Source organism: Gobio gobio (assembly GCF_949357685.1).
Source record: "Gobio gobio genome assembly, chromosome: 16".
In the NCBI taxonomy this organism is placed as follows: Eukaryota; Metazoa; Chordata; class Actinopteri; order Cypriniformes; family Gobionidae; genus Gobio; species Gobio gobio.
Genome location: NC_137109.1, coordinates 29,226,765 through 29,246,671, shown reverse-complemented (window position 1 = coordinate 29,246,671; position 19,907 = coordinate 29,226,765). Strand labels below are relative to the sequence as shown.

At 37.3% G+C, this 19,907-nt stretch overlaps 1 protein-coding gene across 1 annotated transcript in view; it reads left to right on the top strand.

Moving 5' to 3' along the window:
• LOC307140016 (glypican-3-like) overlaps positions 1-19,907 on the top strand; it is a gene marked incomplete at both ends in the record, with an annotated part of 118,601 nt that overhangs the window by 66,504 nt on the left and 32,190 nt on the right. Inside the window, one exon of the mRNA XM_079839258.1 lies at positions 8,135-8,823. Within this exon, the coding sequence (XP_079695384.1) occupies positions 8,135-8,823 (689 nt within the window). The remainder of the gene's footprint in view (positions 1-8,134; positions 8,824-19,907) is intronic.

The window sequence follows — 19,907 nt, the reverse complement described above, 5'->3', positions numbered from 1 at the left end:
AAGTTTTCACCCCCAGCTCTTAATGCACTGTTTCCTTCTGGAGCATCAGTGAATGTTTCAACCTTTTTAAGTAGTTGTGTCTGAGTCCCTCAATTGTCCTCAGTGTGAAAAGATGGATCTTAAAATCATTCAGTCCCTGCTGGAGAGGGTTCAAATATGCAAAAGATTCTGGAAAACTGAAGAATGTGCAGGACCTGGATGATTTTTCTGAAGAACGTTGGGCAGTTTAACTGCTCAAGACATACAAGGGACTCAAGAACAGTCATCCTAAAACAAAAAACTGCCGTGGATCATCCAGGTGATGACACACAGTATTGAGAATGAATGGTTCATAAACTTTTGAATGGGGTTATTTTAATAAATTCAGCATTTTTTTTGTCTTGTGGACTATATGTAAACATTTTTATGTAAAATATTTTAGTCAGGACAGTACTAAATAAAATAATAGCAATCATTTTGTATTATCTCTTTTATTTAGTTAAAATTATTCACATTTTCACAGATTCTGCAAGTGGTTCACATACCTTTTCTTGCCACTGTATACTGTGCATAATATACAGTACTCTATTCAGTCTGAACATACAGTAGCTCTTGACACTACATTTACGATTTAGATTAGATTTATAACCATTTCTGTTAATTTTCTTCTCATTTGGTGTGTGTGACTGGGTAGAATACTAGCTACTATTTCTTAAATATATTTTAATACACAGCCGTTCAAAAACCTGGGGTCAGTAAGATTTTTACTTTGAAAGAAATTAATACTTTTGTTCAGCAAGGATGCATTAAATTGATTAAAAGTGACAGTAAAATGTTACAAAAGATTTATATTTCAAACAAATGCTGTTCTTTTGAACTTTTTATTCATCAAAGAATCTTAAAAAAAGCAGCACTGTTTTCAAAAACTGATTTTTTTAAAGGTCCAATGGCATGGCATTTTTCTATTATTTTATAATGTTTCCTGAGGTGTACTTATATTGTTAGTATGATTTTTACATCATAAAATGTCATAATTTAGAAATAAAAGGAATGCCCTGCTTCAAGAGGCGTGTATGCTGTGAGACTTCAGTAAAAACGCCCACTGTTGTGATTGGCTGACATCTTTGCATTTTAAATGAGCGGAGGGGGCGTGGTTTAACGAGGCACGAGCAGGCACGAGTCTGCCAGAGACGGATGGACCTGTGTTCACTTCTCATCAGTTCTCAGCATGTCTCAGTTCAGGGTGAACTGTTGTAGTTACTAGCATATACTTCAGGTTATTAGTTTATTTCTAGTTGGAGGGGCTGTCACTCATGTCAGAAAGTTAGTAACTTTAGTAAATTATGGATCAGCGCTGACTCGAGACGCGAACCGTTTAGAACGATTCAGTCCGATTTGGTGAACTGGTTCGGTTAACTAAAAAGAACATATTCAAAAGAATGATTCGTTCGCGAACCGGACATCACGGAGACGGAGCGATTGCTAACAAAGTTATTTATTGGAACTACTGAGTTATGAGAGCGCTGTCTGTCAGCGCAAGTTTATTGTGTTTGTATCTGAGAGTTCTGAATAAACACGAGTCCCAGTCACGCCGAGTCCGTCTTCATCATTATTCTACCAACTTCGTAACACATGCAATGTACCATTACAGCGAGATGAACGAGTTAGTAAGTGTTGAGTATAGCATTATTTCTAGATATGTTCCAATCATATGATAAGCGTCAGTGACGCGCATTGAGGAACGTTACACAGCGCAAACAAAGACACAACAGCAGTAATCGAATGTAATCCAGTTTATTGTGGGGAAAGCTGGCTAGCCTAGCCCAGATATGCTCACGCTTACCCTCCTTCTGCTTAATCTCACGCCGCGTTTGGTGCCTCCGCTGTGGGCCAGATGCAGTACTGGGGGTCGGGGATGTTGAAGGCCGAGCTTCGGCGTGTGTGAGGTTTATCTCTAAAGATGTGACTCTGCTGGTGTTGAGCAGAAAAGACTATATGCACATTTAAGAACAGATAGACGCGACGAGGACGTACAAAAACACTGACTCACAAGATAGAAAACACGAAAACACCGTTCTGTCGGGAGAGAGAGAAGCCGCTGCGTGTGCACGAATAATAAATAATTAGCTACACATCAGAAATCACTGATCACAGATCAGAAGGAACTGAAAAAAGACTTCTGTTTTCATTTGTACATCCAAACACTTAGAAACTGCCAGCGTTCACTCGTTCACAAGTAATGATCTCTGGAGCGTTTGCATGGGCGTGCCAGATTCTCTGGGCGGAGGAAAGGGAGGTAACCGTTCCTGCTTGGACGTCAAACCAGGAGACTTCAGGATTGGCTCGTCTGGCCTGTCATTTTCTCAAAGGCAGAGAAAGACAGCCAGAACTCGGGTTTACACCGATCAACATTTCTATCCACTTGGGGACAATATTCAGGCTAGGGGAACTCATATTAATGTTGAAATACCTCATAAAATGAAAATGTCATGCCATGGGACCTTTAAACATCAAACCAGTTATTAGAATGATTTCTGAAGGACCATGATGTGACACTGAAAATTCAGCTTTAACTTTACAGGAACACATTACATTTTAAATATATTTAAATGGAAAACACTGGAATAGCACTATTTCACAATATTACTGTTTTTACTGTCTTTTTGATCAAATAAATACAGCATTGGTGAGCATATGAGTCTTTTCAAAAACTAAATTCTTACTGACCCCAAATTTTGTACTACCAGTACAATGGTAGTGTACTGTATGTAGTTTTAATTAAATTAATAATGCAACAATAAACATTTCAAAAGGTAAAAATAGTATTTAGTAAAATTTTGGTTGATATTATGTCCAGGTAAATGAAAGGTCAAGTGGAGCACATTGTAGTGTTGCAAACAGTATGCAAACTATGCTCTGTTGTCATGTGTACTTTTTGTTTTGTTTTGTTTTTTTGAATATAGTAGGTAATCTGGTTATTCCATGCAAACAAAGCATTTGTATGCTGTGCACACTATGCGTACTGTATACTACATATAAAGTATGAGTATTACGGTACTATGTAATTCCGGCTAGCAGTGAAAGCCCGGACCGGTTGTCTAAAAGCACCTTGAGACTTTTAACTGCTCGGTGATATAGTGCTAAGTGATTTCTATCTCATCTCAATCAGTGCAATCCATAAAATCCTCCAGCATGTTGTGCTGATGTAATATCCTGTGCCCCTGAGAGCCGGACTCCCTGGAAGAGATGGATGGAGCTCTTTACGTATGTGGCTGTGAACAGTCTGCTCGGCAGCATGCTTATATCACGACTCTGCAGATCAAAGGTCTAATTACAGACTCCCCACCTCTCAATCACCTTCACCCTATCTGGATGCCGAACTCAAGGCCCTTTTTCCTCTCTTTCACTCATATTTCTCTTCTCTGTCATTCTTTCTCTCTCCCTATAGCCTTTATTTTTCCTCTCCACATGCTCCTAAATCCCCTCAGCCTCTCGTCTCCGGACACCCCAGTTTCCTGGGTGGGTTCGGTAGCAATCCCTCTTTGCCTGCGTGCTGATAAGGCTTCACTGAGAGCTTTCAGATGGCGCTGATTATGTCTCGTCTCTTTGTGCTCTTTTTTCCGAAAATCTCAGCATCTCTTTCGGCATCCTGCATGGATGAATGAACGCCTTTTTAAAGCTATAAGGCTCTTGAAAAGCACCCTTGTTGTTTTAAAAGGACATTGTGGTTTTCATCTGGAGAGGAAACTTTAATTCTATCTTCCTTTTTCCTCACTGTTTATCATCTTTCAGGGATTAGGATAGTGTGTCTGTGAGGAAGAGATTCTGTGGATTATTGCGTATCCAAGGCCTTTTCATTTCATTTTCATTGACCTCTCTGCTTCAGTAAAATTTTAAGAGCATCAATGAATAGATTTGATGCCTTAGATCAGGGGTGTCTAAACTTGCTCCTGGAGAACCACCTTCCTGCAGAGTTCAGCTCCAACCTTCTCCTGCAAACCTGTTTGGAAATTTCTAGTAGGCTAATCCTGAAGACCTAGTTGCGCTTTTGGCATTACTTAACTAGTATGTCATTAGCCTTCGTCACATGTAGACGCATAATATAAGCTGTAAGCTGTCTTCAAATTTGTAAACAGAAACAGAACCGTTTTATAGCTGTGACAAGTGATGGCCCACTTTAGACATTCTACTAAGTAACTACAATTACATATCAACTAACTTCATTTGAGAATTAGTAGACTGTAGTTGACTGTTAGGTCAGGGTTTGTCAGTAGAATAAGTTGCCATGTAGTTGCAAAGTTACTTATAGTCAGTAGAATATCTGTTGGGGGACCATAAAAATAAAGTGTTCGCTGATATTAAGCAGGCAGTCTACTAATACGCTATTGGCTGGTAGTTGACATAGTTACTTTTTGTTAGTAGAATGTCTAAAGTGGACCATCAAAATAAATTTTTACTTTTATTTGAACAGTAGTTGACTGAAGTTAATTATATTATGGTCTAAATAGTATATGTAATATGTAGGGCTGGGCAAATTAACGCGTTAACGCGGGCGATTCATTTTTTCAGCTTAACGCATTAAAAATATTTAACGCGAATAACGCAGTGTCCATTTTTATATTCATTTTTGCCTAGTGTCACATGATCACGTTCCTATTCATGTAAATGCTTCCAAGCGCAACAAGACACAAGAGAACGCGCTGTATGTCAATGTCCTGTCTGACTGTGTGGCTGCGTCTCATGTCAGCTAATCGAGGGACACTCTGACACACACACACACACACACTCGACGCACAGACAGACTCGCGTCAGTCTCCTGCTCACATCGAGTTCTCTTTTGCTCTTGAACAAACAATAACAACAACACAGAGAATTTTGAGTATTCTCATATTAGGAGTCTTAAATTAGTTAAATAACGTCTTAAATGAACTTAAAGAGTTGTGAGGAAATGTGATGCGCGGACAGCGCGTGAGATCCGCGTCATGTTCGGCTGTGGCTGTTCTTAAAGTGACAGGAGCACTGATGATGCCTGTCATTAATATTCATCAAAGAACAACGGGAACAGGGCCGTGCAGAGAGTTCGTCAGGGGCAGGGGCTCAAATGTAAAAAAGGGGCAATATGTAAATATATATATATATATATATATATATACACACACATATATATATATACACACACATATATATATATACACACACATATATATATATATATATATATGTATATGTATATATATCCTTACGCTCGTCAAGCCTGCATTTATTTAATCAAAAATACAGAAAAAACAGTAGCCTAATATTGTGAAATATTATTACATTGTGTTCTTTTTAACTTTTTATTAATCAAAGAATCTTTAAAAGAGTATCACAGTTTCCATCATTGACATTAAATCCTCATTAGAATGATTTCTGAATGATCATGTGACACTGACGAGTGGAGTAATGATGCTGAAAATACAGCTGTGATCACAGGAATAAATTATATTTTAAATTATTTTAAAATAGAAAACCATTATTTAATATATTTCGCAATATTGCTGTTTTTTATCAAATAAATGCAGGCTTGATGAACATAAGAGACTTATTTCATAATGCTGCATAATATTCAAAAATGGTAATATAATAAAGTCCTTTCATGTAACCATTTCGCCACACTTCACTTAATAGGCCTGTAGGTGCCGGTGGCACTTGGGTTTTGTTAACTTTGATAGTTTCATGAAATAGTAAACAATGTATCAATATAGGCTACATGAACACAAGTGAATTTAACACTACTTACCATTAATGCGACTTTTGCTGCTGTGGTTTTGTGCAGGGATTTGTTTGTTGTCTGTTAAAATCCATTTTGTCAGTGATGCAATTTATAAAATGAGCCAAACCGTAGGAAATTGTTCCATAAACGTTAGTTCGTCTGTCCATGTAATTTTCAGCCGATTTATGAATAAGAACAGAAAATTACCGCTCCACATCGCCCAATGGAATTTGAACTTGCTTTGCCAGATCACGATTGGTTGGTGTATAGCCTATACATGACAAACGGGCATTGGTGAATTGTGTAATACTTTAAAATAAATAGCTCATATATAGCTTTGTAAATAAATCAACAGATTAGCTCTGATTATGGATGAAAAAAAAAATATTGGTTTACTTTTTTCCCGTGAGGCCACACACTCTCTGAAAGGACCATATTTGGCTCGAGAGCCGCTTCCGAACAGTGGAAAATCAGCTGTCAATCAAAACGCACGCAACCCATAGCAACGCGTTATGGCAACGCCTCAACAGAAATTGTCCGACTTTTGAGCCGTTCGTTACTATTGTATGCATTGTCATGTTATAATAATCACATTTATTTAGTTTTATTGACCACAATATTATCATTGATATTTGTCTGAGAGGGGCACTTTTGATTCATTTTGAAAAAGGGCAGGGGCTCGAGCACCCAAAGCCCCCCCCTCTGCACGTGCCTGAACGGGAACAGAGAAAATTGTAGCTTTAATGATGATTAATCTATATTTCATTTATTATTTATGCAGTTAAGAAAGGTGTTTGATAACTATTTCATTTCTGTATATGTCTAACAGGGAAGGCCACAGATAAAAATAACATTTATTATAATGGGTTTATGTAAAGATTGTTTTAAGTTCACTTAAATTAAAAGTTTTTTTTTTAAGCCTAATAAATGTTGAAATTGGGAGCTTTCAGTTATACTGTAATGTAACGTCATTAATGTTTCATAGAGACATTAGTATCAGTGATACTGGCCTTCATTCATAAAAAAGATGCCATTACAACACATATTTAAAATATACTGTCTTTAAATTGTTTCTACATTAATTTGGAGAGTAACTGAAATTATTACAATATCAAAATATTGAAAAAGTAAAATATTAAAAACTTGCTCACGGTTAATTACAGAAAAATGCTATTAATTAGTAAAAAAAAAAATTTGATTCCCAGCACTAGTAATATGTAAATAATATATATATTATAGAGTTGTATCTAAGATTAGTCAGAGGCAATACATACATACTAATATCAAACGACAAAATTTGACTTTTTTTAGTGTTGAAACTCTGTTATGAAGGATTGATGCAGGAAAGTGTATATTCATGTTTGAGAGCCACTAAAGACATGTTCAGACCTGTAGATTGCTTGCTTTGTTTCCGAAATAATTTGTTACAGTGTTGCATTTTCTTCTTGGTTCGGTTCACTTTCACAAGACAACATTTCAAAGCATACCAAAATGTGAGTCACATGTGAAACTGTCCTCTTATTGGCCAAGATGGTTTGACAAGTTTGCTCCGCAAGCTTATTGTAGCTTTATCTGTAGCTTATCTTATCTGTAGCTGTCAAGACATGCTTATACGAATGTAGCCGTCTATATATACTGTATATAAAATGTAATAATAAATAAAATATATAAAGCAGTTATATTGCATCAGGAATCAAGGCTTTTGTCAGGACAGCCTTCTTGCAATGCACAGATAAGAGCAGAATCAGACACTGCTGCTTTTTATATAGCATATTTTTTGTTATGAATTATGACATCGCTTGGTTCATTGATCTGTTAGGTTGAATTGCTTTCTCACCTAAACTGAACCGGCCCCAAGTTCGTTTTTAACAGGGCCGAGCGATTGTTTTGGTGCGGATCCGAGCCTGATTGCCGTGTTCATACCGTATATGCTTAAACAAACCGAACTAAGGGAGAAAATGCAGAAGGTTCCAAAACAAACGCTCCAAACGACCCAGGTGTGAAAACTCCATAAGAAGTCATTTATTCATACATACAGTGTTCTCTTTCTGAAATGAGTGTAAATGTAAAAATCATTATATGTCTAAAGGACTGAAGTCTGTCACATAGAACACAAGCTCATTGATGTAATCCAGTTGTGCCTTATTTCTGGTCTGAGGTTTCTTTAAAATGTATACTTAGGATTATGTTTCAACTAAATTGAATGGTGCAACGCTCAAATAGTTTTGTATACTCTATAGAAAAAAATATACAAAAGCTGTCACAGTGGTGGCACCCCTTCATAAGGGACATCGTTGTTCCTTATTTACCTCTATAGTGTGCAATTTTGTACCATTTCTTCTGAGAGTTAGTTTACTCTGTCATCACCCTTTCATTCATCTCTTTCTTTCTGTCTTTTTTCAGAGGCTTTTGACATGGTTCTCCGTCTGGGTCGTAATTCCACCCTGACGCTGATACGGGAGGAGTTTCCCGGTTTGGGGGCCGGTGCCAGCGGAGCCGTAACACAGTTATTCCTGGACATGTCTCTCTACATCCTGGGCTCGGACGCTAATGTAAACGACATGGTCTCCACCTTCTTCTCCCGCCTTTTTCCTCTCACCTACCGGCGTCTTCTTGGGAACGGGGCAGTGACAGGCATCTCGGAAGAATGCCTCCGTGGCGCCTGGCGGGGAACCTCTGCATTTGGGTCATTTCCCAAGATGATGATGACCCGGCTGTCTCGCTCGCTCCTGGCCACTCGGGTGTTCCTGCAAGCGCTGAACCTGGGCATAGAAGTGGTCAACACCACCCAGCACCTTCGGGCAGGCAGGGACTGCGGGCGCTCGCTGCTGAAGCTTTGGTACTGCCCTCACTGTCAAGGCCTGCTGGAGGCCCGGCCGTGCCGCCCACTGTGCGTCAGCACCATGGGAGCGTGTCTAGGGGGAGCGGCGGAGGTGCAGACTCACTGGAGGGCATACGTGGAGGAACTGGGGTTGCTCGCCACTGCCATGAAGGGGGAGCAGGACATTGAGGCTGTGGTGCTCAGACTGCACGTCATTATCAGACAGGCTTTCAAACAAGCTGTGGTGGCCAAAAGCAAAGTCAGCGCACAGGTGAGTGACACATGGTCTCAGACACACGAATTTGAGCGCTGTAGGCGATTCCAGACATTTTGCTAACTTCAGCCATTTTGCTAAAACTCCAAGACCTTAACCTCCAAAGACATGTCAGCAACCCCAATGTCAGCAGATGTGAATGAGTGAAATGACTCACAGGGATTTTTGATTGGCTACTTTTCTGATTGGCTCTTAACGTAGCCTAGGGCTTCAAAAAAGCTATCAAGATTTTTCAGGACACTTATTTCAGTACATTTATAGTTATAGTCGAGCGCTTTTTGCATAGTCAAGGTGTATTGTTCATCCGTCTCTTCAAGATGGCACAATTCACAATTAACAATTCTTATTCCCTTTTAGTACTTAAAATAAAAAAATAAAAATATCAAAAAAAGTAATGCAATTTTTATACATTTTTTGCAAAAGCTGTATTCACACTTTTTAATGACTTTTCTGTCTTTTTAGAGGTGGTGTAAATGCAATCCTATAATTAGCCTTTACTATGTATTAAACAATAATACTAAACAAATACAATCTGGTAATTTTACATTAGTTTAGATTTATAAGATAACAAAGCGCATAATGTAAATATATATTTAACTATTATACATTTTTAATTGACTTAAATTATCTTACAAATTATTAAAATCAAAATGATTGATAATTATTAATGAATTAATTAATTATTTGTATTATTATTATTATTATTATTTTTAAATGTGTGGTTCTCCAAAAAGGATGATTGGAGGTCTAAGAATATACACATGCATTTTTCAAATATTTCCCCCCAAAAAATCTACAGAGCCCCTAAAGCATGAGTATTTAGTTACAGTTCCAAGAGGTCCGGTTTCTCATATATTGTACAACTTTTGACCAGTAAAAGACACTTTACGTCTTTAGCGGGAGAGAGAAGCAACACGCATGGAGCAGAAAGGACTTGAATGAAGCGCGTTTGGCTCTCTAGATAAAAAATATTAGTGGATGTAGCGCTGAAAGACCATTAGCATAAACTTTTGGTGTGAAACGCGGTTCGGATGGAACCAAGCCAGGGTCCACCATTTGAATAACACTGCCCTGAAGGGACATGGTATTGGAAAAAAAATGGGATGGGAGGTGAAAATGATATTTCAGTGTTTCTGTGTTCACTTGCAAAACTGGTGATGGGAATCGTATGATGTGGATAGAAAAACTAGAGAATGCGAGACTGCGAGAGAATGCAGTTTCTTGGGGAACGCAATACTTTTGCGACAGAAAGCAAACGTTTTGAGTGGAAAAGCATTGAGGTATAATATTTCTTCCCAGGTCACATTTTTTTCCATCTCCACATGCCCTCGGGGGCTCCGTAGAAACATTTCAGTAACCACAAAAGTTGCAGTATTACAAATTAATCATAGTAAGTTTGTCACAGGATAGATGTTTATTTGTGGAAGAGTGTAGAATTCTCCCCTCGTTTCCCTTCGTTAACCATTTCAGATGTGTTCATCTGTGCTTGCATAAGAACACTCTAAAACATTTTTACCTGAACACTTATTCCCTCGCTCTCTAGGAACCGACAAAACGTTCTCGCTGATGGCCCTTTCATGGGGGCTGGAGGATTTTAAACAGCAATAACACACTCCAGTTGCTAGCGTATGTTAGCGAGATCAGGAGGGCAAGTGCTCATGAAATATTGAATGTGAGCAATGGTGGAGCTTGTTCTTCTTTTGCATGATGGGGACGACGTACTAAACTTTCCACTTTAACACTTTAGCTTCCTGTTGGCGTAAGACACTCACACACTCGCTTACTGCAGTGAAATGCACTCACATTATTCATCAAAGCTCCATCTCCACTTATGCCCTCCTCTGCGATGTGTAAAATACTCCACCTTCAGTTCGCCGGTACAGTGTGGGTGTGCGTAAGTGTGTTTATGACTATGGTTGTGTTTGGTTCACGCAGTATTTGTGGAGATCAGAGAGGCCTTTGATAAGAGGAATATGAACATGTTTTTTATTCCTGAAGGGATAATCGAGCTGCATGATGGGGCTCCTGTGAAGTTTTAACAGCGGGCTCCTAGAGGACCTGTTAGGAACTATCTTATACTTTTTGGCCATGACCTCACATTAAAGCGCTACTGTGTGATGCACACTTAAAAATAACCTCACTACACATTGCCATAGGCTGTTAATATATGCCATCACACTGAATGATAATATTTTCATATCTAATGTTCAAATCTCTCTTGCATATGTCTCTGTTGCTAAATATATGTGCTCTAGAAACGTTCAGCCAATCCATTCTCTGGATATCTGGGAGAGATGCAATATTAAAGTCTGTGTTTACTCAGTACAGGTGTTTGTATGTTCACCCAGACCTCCATATATATGGTAATGCGTCCTTCAGCGTAAAGTGCCATTGACACTGATGGTTATGAAGCTGGTTCTGTACTTTATTGCTTAATAACCGGCCAGTGCGTGTGACGGAGAGAGTGTGTCTCAAGTTTGAGATCAGTACTAGCTCTGGGTTTCCATATTCATCACATAGACACACACTCGATGCAATTACATTCTCCTAAAATTTCCTTATAAAAACATCTATTGAGGTGGGTTAGATTTATTATTTATTTAGAAGACATGCACAAATACAGAGCCACGCGCATGAAATTTAGGGAAATAAATAAGATCGATTTGTGTGAAAGATTTCTGTCAGGATCACTATTGTCAAAAATGACTGGCAGTTAGCATACAGTTTGGATTGGTGGTATGGTTCTCTTCTGGGCAAGAACTCCCTGCCCATCCATGCAGCCTAGCATGGATAAGAGCAGGGAGAGCAGTGATACCCCCTGTAGGGTAAACAGAACAGAACAATTTTTTAGAACAACAATTTAAGAACAGAAATAATTTTTTTAATGACAATAATTACCCCATAATTGAAGAAATGAGTCTGATTCAAGAGGAATATCAGAAAGCCCAGTCCTGAATGGACGAGAGGAGGAGCTGGGGATGGAGGAGGGAAATTAGCTCCTGAGCAATTGAATGAACTATATTTAAAGGAATGCGGTGATAGGTGTCATATTCCTATAGGTAGATGTGTATCAGCTGACAGTCAGCTGATGCGAGCTTGAGTAACGTGACCTGCCAGAACTAACGTTATGCTTGAATTGTGGCAATGATTTAACTAAATTAAAATGAGGCACCAAAATAGTACAACGTTATTATGATTTACCTAAAACAAAGGAAAAAAATTATCAAATGTTGCCACGATTTAACTAAAATAGGAAGCATATGAATAAAACATGGCCTGAATTAATAAGTCGTAGGAACAAATTCTTAATTCATGCCGAGAATATCTATTTTTTTCTGCATTTTATCCCTTAAATGCATACCTCGGATCTTTAGTGACGCGGGACGTCATTCACTACCCTCCTCCTCATTCATTTTTTTAAGTTAGACATCAACCTTATTAGTATTTGTAGTAAAGGTTGTTTGTACGGGAAGAAGGAGGCGGGAACCGGCGGACATTCAAAATAACTTTTAATTAAACAAACACAAACTAAAATGGTGGCGACAGCCCCTCGCGGACGACTGTCGCCTACATACAAATAAACACAAAATGAAAATAATAAGCTGCAGCCCCTCACGGTCGACTGCAGCAACACATAACAAAACATAAATAAAATACAACATAAAATCCAGGCCTGGTCCTCTCTCGTCCCTCACTGTCGTCGCTCCTCCTTTATAGTCCCTCACTCCTCCGCGAGGGCCGAGATCGCTGCGGCGCGCAGCTGGCGCTCATCCTCCCTGATGAGCGCCGCCTCGTCCCGCCCTCACGGTCCCTCGGCCTCGCTGTTCGCCACAGTATTCTTCAATCAATTCATTTTATATATATATATAAAAGAATGCCTGTTTTCCCATTCCTTTTTTGTAAAAAAATTGTATAGGGTCACCAACGACACAGTGTAACAGTGTAAGTTAATTTTTTTTCTGCACAACAATAATTGAATCTTTGATGACTGAATAAATGCAATTCACCTTTATTCCACAAGGTGGCAATGTCTGATACACAATGATGAAGTGACGTTTCACTCTGCTAGAAGACAATTGAATAGGAAGTATCATTAGCAAAACTTGAAATGGTTTAGCGATTTTACTGCAGAGCAAGTACACTATTACAATCAAATATTAGTGTCACTGTCATTTGATCGTGTATCTGGTGAAGAAGCTGTAAGCGATATTGATTTTGAAGATGTTGAAAATTATAGTTTTGAGAATGCTTGAGATCGCGAATATGAGCCAGATGCTGAATGAACTGAGAAACGAGCTCTGACGAGGACAGTGATGATGGTGTAAAACATCTGCTCAAACTGAACCCTTCCAAGCTTCAAAAGGTAACAAAACATGCTTTATTTTTTTCTTATGTAATTGTTACTCTAATATCAGTAGAGAGTTTTATATTATCGTGACAGATAGAGATCCAGGTCGCTAAAGACCAGAATATGTAAGTTAATAACAATTGGCGAAACATTCATGCATTCAAGGGTTATATGTGGAGCTCTGTATACATAAACTATCATACATTTACCAAATAAATTCCTCAATGTGCATCAAAAAAGTCCTGTGACTTTGCCTCAACAGGTCAGATCAACACGTTTTTGTGACATTTAAAGGTTTTGTATTAATTAAATTCACAGTTTTGATGGAAAGATGGCTAGTGTTGATGAAGCTGCTTTGATATTTAGTTGTTATTCACTATACATAATTTATTTACTCGTAATCATTTTGGTGAATCATTTTGAACAGACTGCTTTGAACTGCCCAAATAAGCCAAACTTCACACTACACGCGTGAATATTTTTTTAATCAATCAAACATACAGGACAGAGACCATGTTGATTATTGTAGCAAATCCATTGTAGAATTTTGTAATGTTTCATTTCTACTTACTACAAAAGTATACTACAGTACTTTGAAAACAGCCAAACTAGTGTCACACTACTGAAAATATAGTTACGTTTGTGGCATTGATGCTTTTATCTACTCTCCAACACTTGATGGTTAGAGCACATGTGTAGGTGTGTGTGACCTTTCCACACACCGTTTGAATTTTGAAAGCTAAAGCTTCACAAACAGTGAAGTCCTTGGTTGAGTTCAACAACTATAGAGCTCAGCTTTTGTTGAGAATCTATCAGAAACTTCATGACATTCATGGCAGTCTTCACTCCGGTGTGTGATTACCTACGAGTTTACACTCTTTTGCTTGCATTTTTCTTTTCAAGGGAAGAGTGTTGAAGAAAAACTATTTTGTGCTCTTTCCTTCACTCATCGTCCTTTTTCTCCCTTCTCTGTGATCAACAGCTGTTGACCCAGATAAAAAGGAGAATGGCCAATAAGGCCAAAAATGTTGTTTGAGCATGTTTGTCTGTCAGTTGGCTGTAAAGTGCCGTGATTTTCGTGACTGTGATTTTGATGAAAACGTGGTTTCACCAAGTACTGTACAACATGGTCCTGGATCAACTTCTTTATTGACAACATTCCAATCAACCAATCAGATTTGAGGGACAAGTTTACAATTTATGTCAAGTTTAGGCTTACAACCAGGGTTAGGTGCTTCTACATCATTTATTCACCTATCATTTCCCTCTGATTTTAGGGACAGCTTATGTGTAGTAGGGTTAGGTTTAGGGGTAGGGATAGGGTTAGGACTAAATTTTTGGAAAGGAATGTTTGTTCCAAGATCAACAAAATATGTTGTTCCAGGATCATATCTTACTTGCCAAAATCACAGTGACCGATTTTCCTCCCTTGACGTAACCTGTGTTCCAGGATTGTCTATGGAGGAATGAATTTAAGACTGACATTTTAAATGTGTCAAAATGTCACGGCTAAGCCAAAGGTACATGGGTGTAGATTTGAGTATGGATGACAGGGACATTTCTCTACCAAAGTTAAAAGACTATAATCCCTAGCAATATTTCTAGCAATCACAGCTGACAGAATGTACAGTTGAAGAAAAATGTATGTGAATTCCTCAGATAGATTTATTATTTACCATGGATGATTTTTGCATAAATTGGTGATAAAATTTGATCTGACCTTAACTGCCTAAACAAATATCACATAACTACTGATACAATGTCGTCTTTTTTGAAAACACAGTATAAACATAAACATTTTTCCCACCAACTGTAATATATAGAGAATTTTCAAATTAATATAATTGTGTTTGACACATTTTTATTCGTAAAATGAGAATTTGATTTGCTTTCATGCATTAAAGTAACAGCTATTGTCAAGCATGTAAGTTTTATTTATGCTTAGAAGGCTTCTGGTTTATGCAGGATTTATAAATCAATATTAATTAATATTGTTTATTAGTTATAACTTTTTGACTTCTAAAAGTAAATCATTTACTTTCAAGACTATTTCTTTTATTTTTTATTTATATTAAATAAATATTCTTTCAAAATAAGAACAACTGTTTAGGATAGGAAGCAATTTCACTGTGTAGGATAAAGGATGGTACATCTGCATAATTTGATTGACTTTGAACTGTCCTACCAGTGTCAAGCAAAAAGCTACATCCTTGCAACAGTGTCTGTCCTGGTGGCTGATAACCATTTTTCATCCTGTTGGCTTCAGCACCTTCAGAAGTTTCCAGAATGATTCTTGTCCTTACCTGAATCTAATTCTGCTGTAAAACAATGATATTACACCTCAGTCTGAAGAGCCCCGTGGCCATGTTCTATCTAGCAGTGTGACATCTCACCATCAAACCTCTCATTGAATGTGATCTTTCTTTCTCTCATTTCTCCTTTTAAAGTGTGCCCCCTCTATCTTTGCTCTGGAAAAGAATGCATGATTTATGAAGGACTATTTTTACCAGTTACTGAGCAGAAGTGAGGGAGCAATGGTGACAAAAGAGAGAGAGAGAGAGAGAGAGAGAGAGAGAGAGAGAGAGAGAGAGAGAGAGAGAGAGAGAGAGAGAGAGAGAGAGAGAGAGAGAGAGAGAGAGAGAGAGAGAGAGAGAGAGAGAGAGAGAGAGAGAGAGAGAGAGAGAACAAGATTGAAAAGCATACTTTTAGGGTGCATGAAAGTGATGGAGTGAGCAGAAATATGTTTTCCGGAAGCCGATGTGTGCCCGAGGGAGTGGAGCTCCTCCTCTGACCTCTCAGCTGTAAATGAGGAGGCGCATGCAGACTTCTGCTGTAGTTACATCTCACCTGACACTGAGGACAAGAACAGAACAGACCTGTGCTGTTTCACACTCACTCACAGCACCTCAAAACTCTCAGACAGAACACCTGAGGGAAAAGCTTTGTACATCACCAGTCATGAGTTAGGGACTGTGACTGCTCCTAATAGATCTGACGTCAACTAAACTTATCAAAAACATACAGCACCGTTCAAAAGTTTTGGTGTTTTTTTTGTTTTGTTTTTTATGTAAAAGAAGTCTCTTATGTATGGAAGGTTGTTTCTGCCACAGAATAATTTTTATCAGAAGTCTTTTTATCTCACAATTGCGAATTTACATTTCGCAATTCTGACTTTATACCTCGCAATTGCGAGTTTATATCATGCAATTCTGAGAAGAAAAGAGAAAGAATTGTGAGAAAAAATGCAATTACCTTTTTTATTTTTTATTTTGTGGTGGAAACAAGCTTCCATACTTATGCTCACTACTTTATTTGATCAAAAATACAGTAAAAACCCAAATAATTTTAAAATCCTTCGTCCTTCGGATGAGACATTAAACCGAGGTCCTGACTCTCTGTGGTCATTAAAAATCCCAAATTTTCTCTGTGGCCAAATTTGCCCATTGGCCCCTCTCCATCATGGCCTCCTAATCATCCCCATATACAGATTGGCTTCATCACTCTGTCTCCTCTCCACCCATCAGCTGGTGTGTGGTGGGCGTTCTGGTGCAATATGGCTGCCGTCGCATCATCCAGGTGGATGCTGCACATTGGTGGTGGTTGAGGAGATTCCCCCCTTCTATATGTAAAGCGCTTTGAGTGCCTAGAAAAGCGCTATATAAATGTAACAAATTATTATTATTATTATAAAATAATTTTACAATGTTAAACATTTGGTCACAAATTAATTTCATTGTTAAATCCACTTAAATTTGTAAAATCGAGGTGAATTTAATCATTTTGTGCTATGACTACATGGGACTACATTTTTGTTGACATAACTAACAGTGGATCTGTAGTTCCCAGCATGCTTTGCGTGGGACTGAATTGGGAGAGTTACATGGCAACCATAATGTATGTTGTTGCATTCGATGAGCAGTAAATCTGCTAATGCCAGTTCTGAGATTAAACTCTTCTTATTTGCTAATTCTTTATGTTGTATGTATAAACAACATTGGGTAACAATTTATATTACAGTGTCCTTGTTACACATGTGACATGTTCTTAACATGTAATAACAGTAAATGATGCATAATTACATGTAGGCCTGTCACGATAACAAATTTTGCTGGACGATAAATTGGCCAAGAAATTATTGCGATAAGCGATAATATTGTCGTTCTGAGACCATTTTCATCTAAAATAATGATAATGGCATAATAATGCAGGTACACCTTTTCAAAGATCAATAAACTTTTATTTCTAAAGACTATTTAACACTGAAAATGGAAAGCATTTTAAATATCCACAATAAATGAACAAAACTACCAAAACAAAAAAAGCTGGGAAAACTGCAACGGATGATTGTGTTTTAGGTAGTGCTGGGAATCGATTAAAAAAAATTAACTAATTAATCGTATTTTGTCTGTCATTAATCACGATTAATACGTTTTTAATGTTTTGATATTATAATAATTTCAGTTACTCTCCAAATTAATGTAGAAACAATTTATTGACAGCATATTTTAAATATGTGTTGTATTGTCATTTTTTTATGAATGAAGGCCAGTATCACTGATGTCTCTAAGAAACATTAATGACGTTACATTACAGTATAACGGAAAGCTACCAATTTCAACATTTATTAAGCTTTAAAAAAAAACTGTTTAATTTAAGTGAACTTAAAACAATCTTTACATAAACCCATTATAATGAATGTTATTTTTACCTGTGCCTTCCCTGTTAGACATATACAGAAATGTAATAGTTATCAAACAACTTTCTTAACTGCATAAATAATAAATAAATATAGATTAATCATCATTAAAGCTACAATTTTCTCTGTTCCCGTTGTTCTTTGATGAACATTAATGACAGGCATCATCAGTGCTCCTGTCACTTTAAGAACAGCCACAGCCGAACATGACGCGGATCTCACGCGCTGTCCCGCGCATCACATTTCCTCACAACTTTTTAAGTTCATTTAAGACGTTATTTAACTAATTTAAGACTCCTAATATGAGAATACTCAAAATTCTCTGTGTTGTTGTTATTGTTTGTTCATGAGCAATAGAGAACTCGATGAGAGCAGGAGGCTGACGCGAATCTGTCTGTGCGTCATGTGTGTGTGTGTGTGTGTGTGTGTGTGTCAGAGTGTCCCTCGATTAGCTGACATGAGACGCAGCCACACAGACAGGACATTGACATACAGCGCGTTCTCTTGTGTCTTGTCGCGCTTAGAAGCATTTACATATATAAGAGCGTGTTCATATAATGTAACGCTTGGCAAAAAAGGATATAAAAATGGACGCTGGAAATTATCGCGTCCGGAAAAATTATCGAGCTCATTTTTTTTATTGATTTATTGACTATCGCGATAGACCTAATTACATGCAACTAACCCTAAACCAAAGCCAGTACACTGTAACAGTGACACTTTAAAATAAAGTGTAGCCCAACATCGTCTATAGCATACTAACATGTGCTATTGCTAGTTAGCACAAAGGAACTTAAGTTTATTAAGTTGGTTCAACAAAATATTATTTGCTTAAATTAATTTGTTTTTGTCATGTTGTACCGACATAATTATATTAAGGAAAACTTTTCCACACAATTAGTTTAAGTTAATTGAAATTTATTTTAATGCAGTAATATTATAAAATATTGTTTTCTATTTTAGTACATTTTAAGTTGTAGTTTAGTCCTGTGATGTCAAAGCTGTGATGTATAGCTCAAGAAACATTTCTTATAATTATCAAAGTTGATTAAAGGTTGTGCTGCTTAATATTTTGTGGAAACTGTGATATTTTTTCCAGGATTCTTTGATGAAAAGAAAGTTAAAAAAAACAGTATTTATTTGTAATAGTACAGAGATTAATAAAGTTACAAAAGATTTCTGTCACTGTCAATTTAACGTGTACTTGCTAAATAGAACTTTTCTTAAAAGAATCTTACTGACCAACAGCTGTCACAAATAAAATTAAAATTAATTTGAATGCTTTCATTCCTATGAAATGGCAAAATAAAACGTGATCAGATAAATCACTATATAAATCTACTGACAAACAGATGCTTTTTTACATTTATTTAAAAAAAAAAAAATACCATCAAAACTCACTTCAGCTTATGCATCCTTTGACCAAAGAGAATTGTGAAAGACAGGTCCAGGAAATTGCTGTATTCTTACTTGATTTCAATTGGACACAGCTTTTTCTATATGCCCTCAAAACGGATCTTACGCATTACTATCCGTCAAATGCTCTGTCAGAATGATTTCTGTTTTATAGACACACTAAGCTGTTTGGGAATATGTCCTTCGCTAAATCCTTGCTTATGGATCTTACTCCTGACATCTGATGAGATGAGCCCATCAGTTAAATTAGGCTACATTTGAATCAACAATTAGTAGTAACTTTTGCACCACTCACATTTTCTTCAGACAAAAATCTGTGTGATTATTGTTATTAGTATTAAGCATTGGTCGTCAATTACAGCTATCTTACTGGGTTTTTGGCACCCCTCTTTACTAAACCTCACTCAATGCAAAATTCAAATTGTATGTTCTTCAATAAAAACAATAGTTATTGAAGGGCAAAAAATATGATTTGAGTTTACAGGTTTTTAGTAACAGTTATTATCAAACATGTAATTTAAATATTTTCCCTGTTGCAGATGGATGTACATAAAAAAAAAGCTTTTTCTAATTGAATAAAATCACCCTTTTTGGACATTTTATTCAGTGTCCTTAACTGAT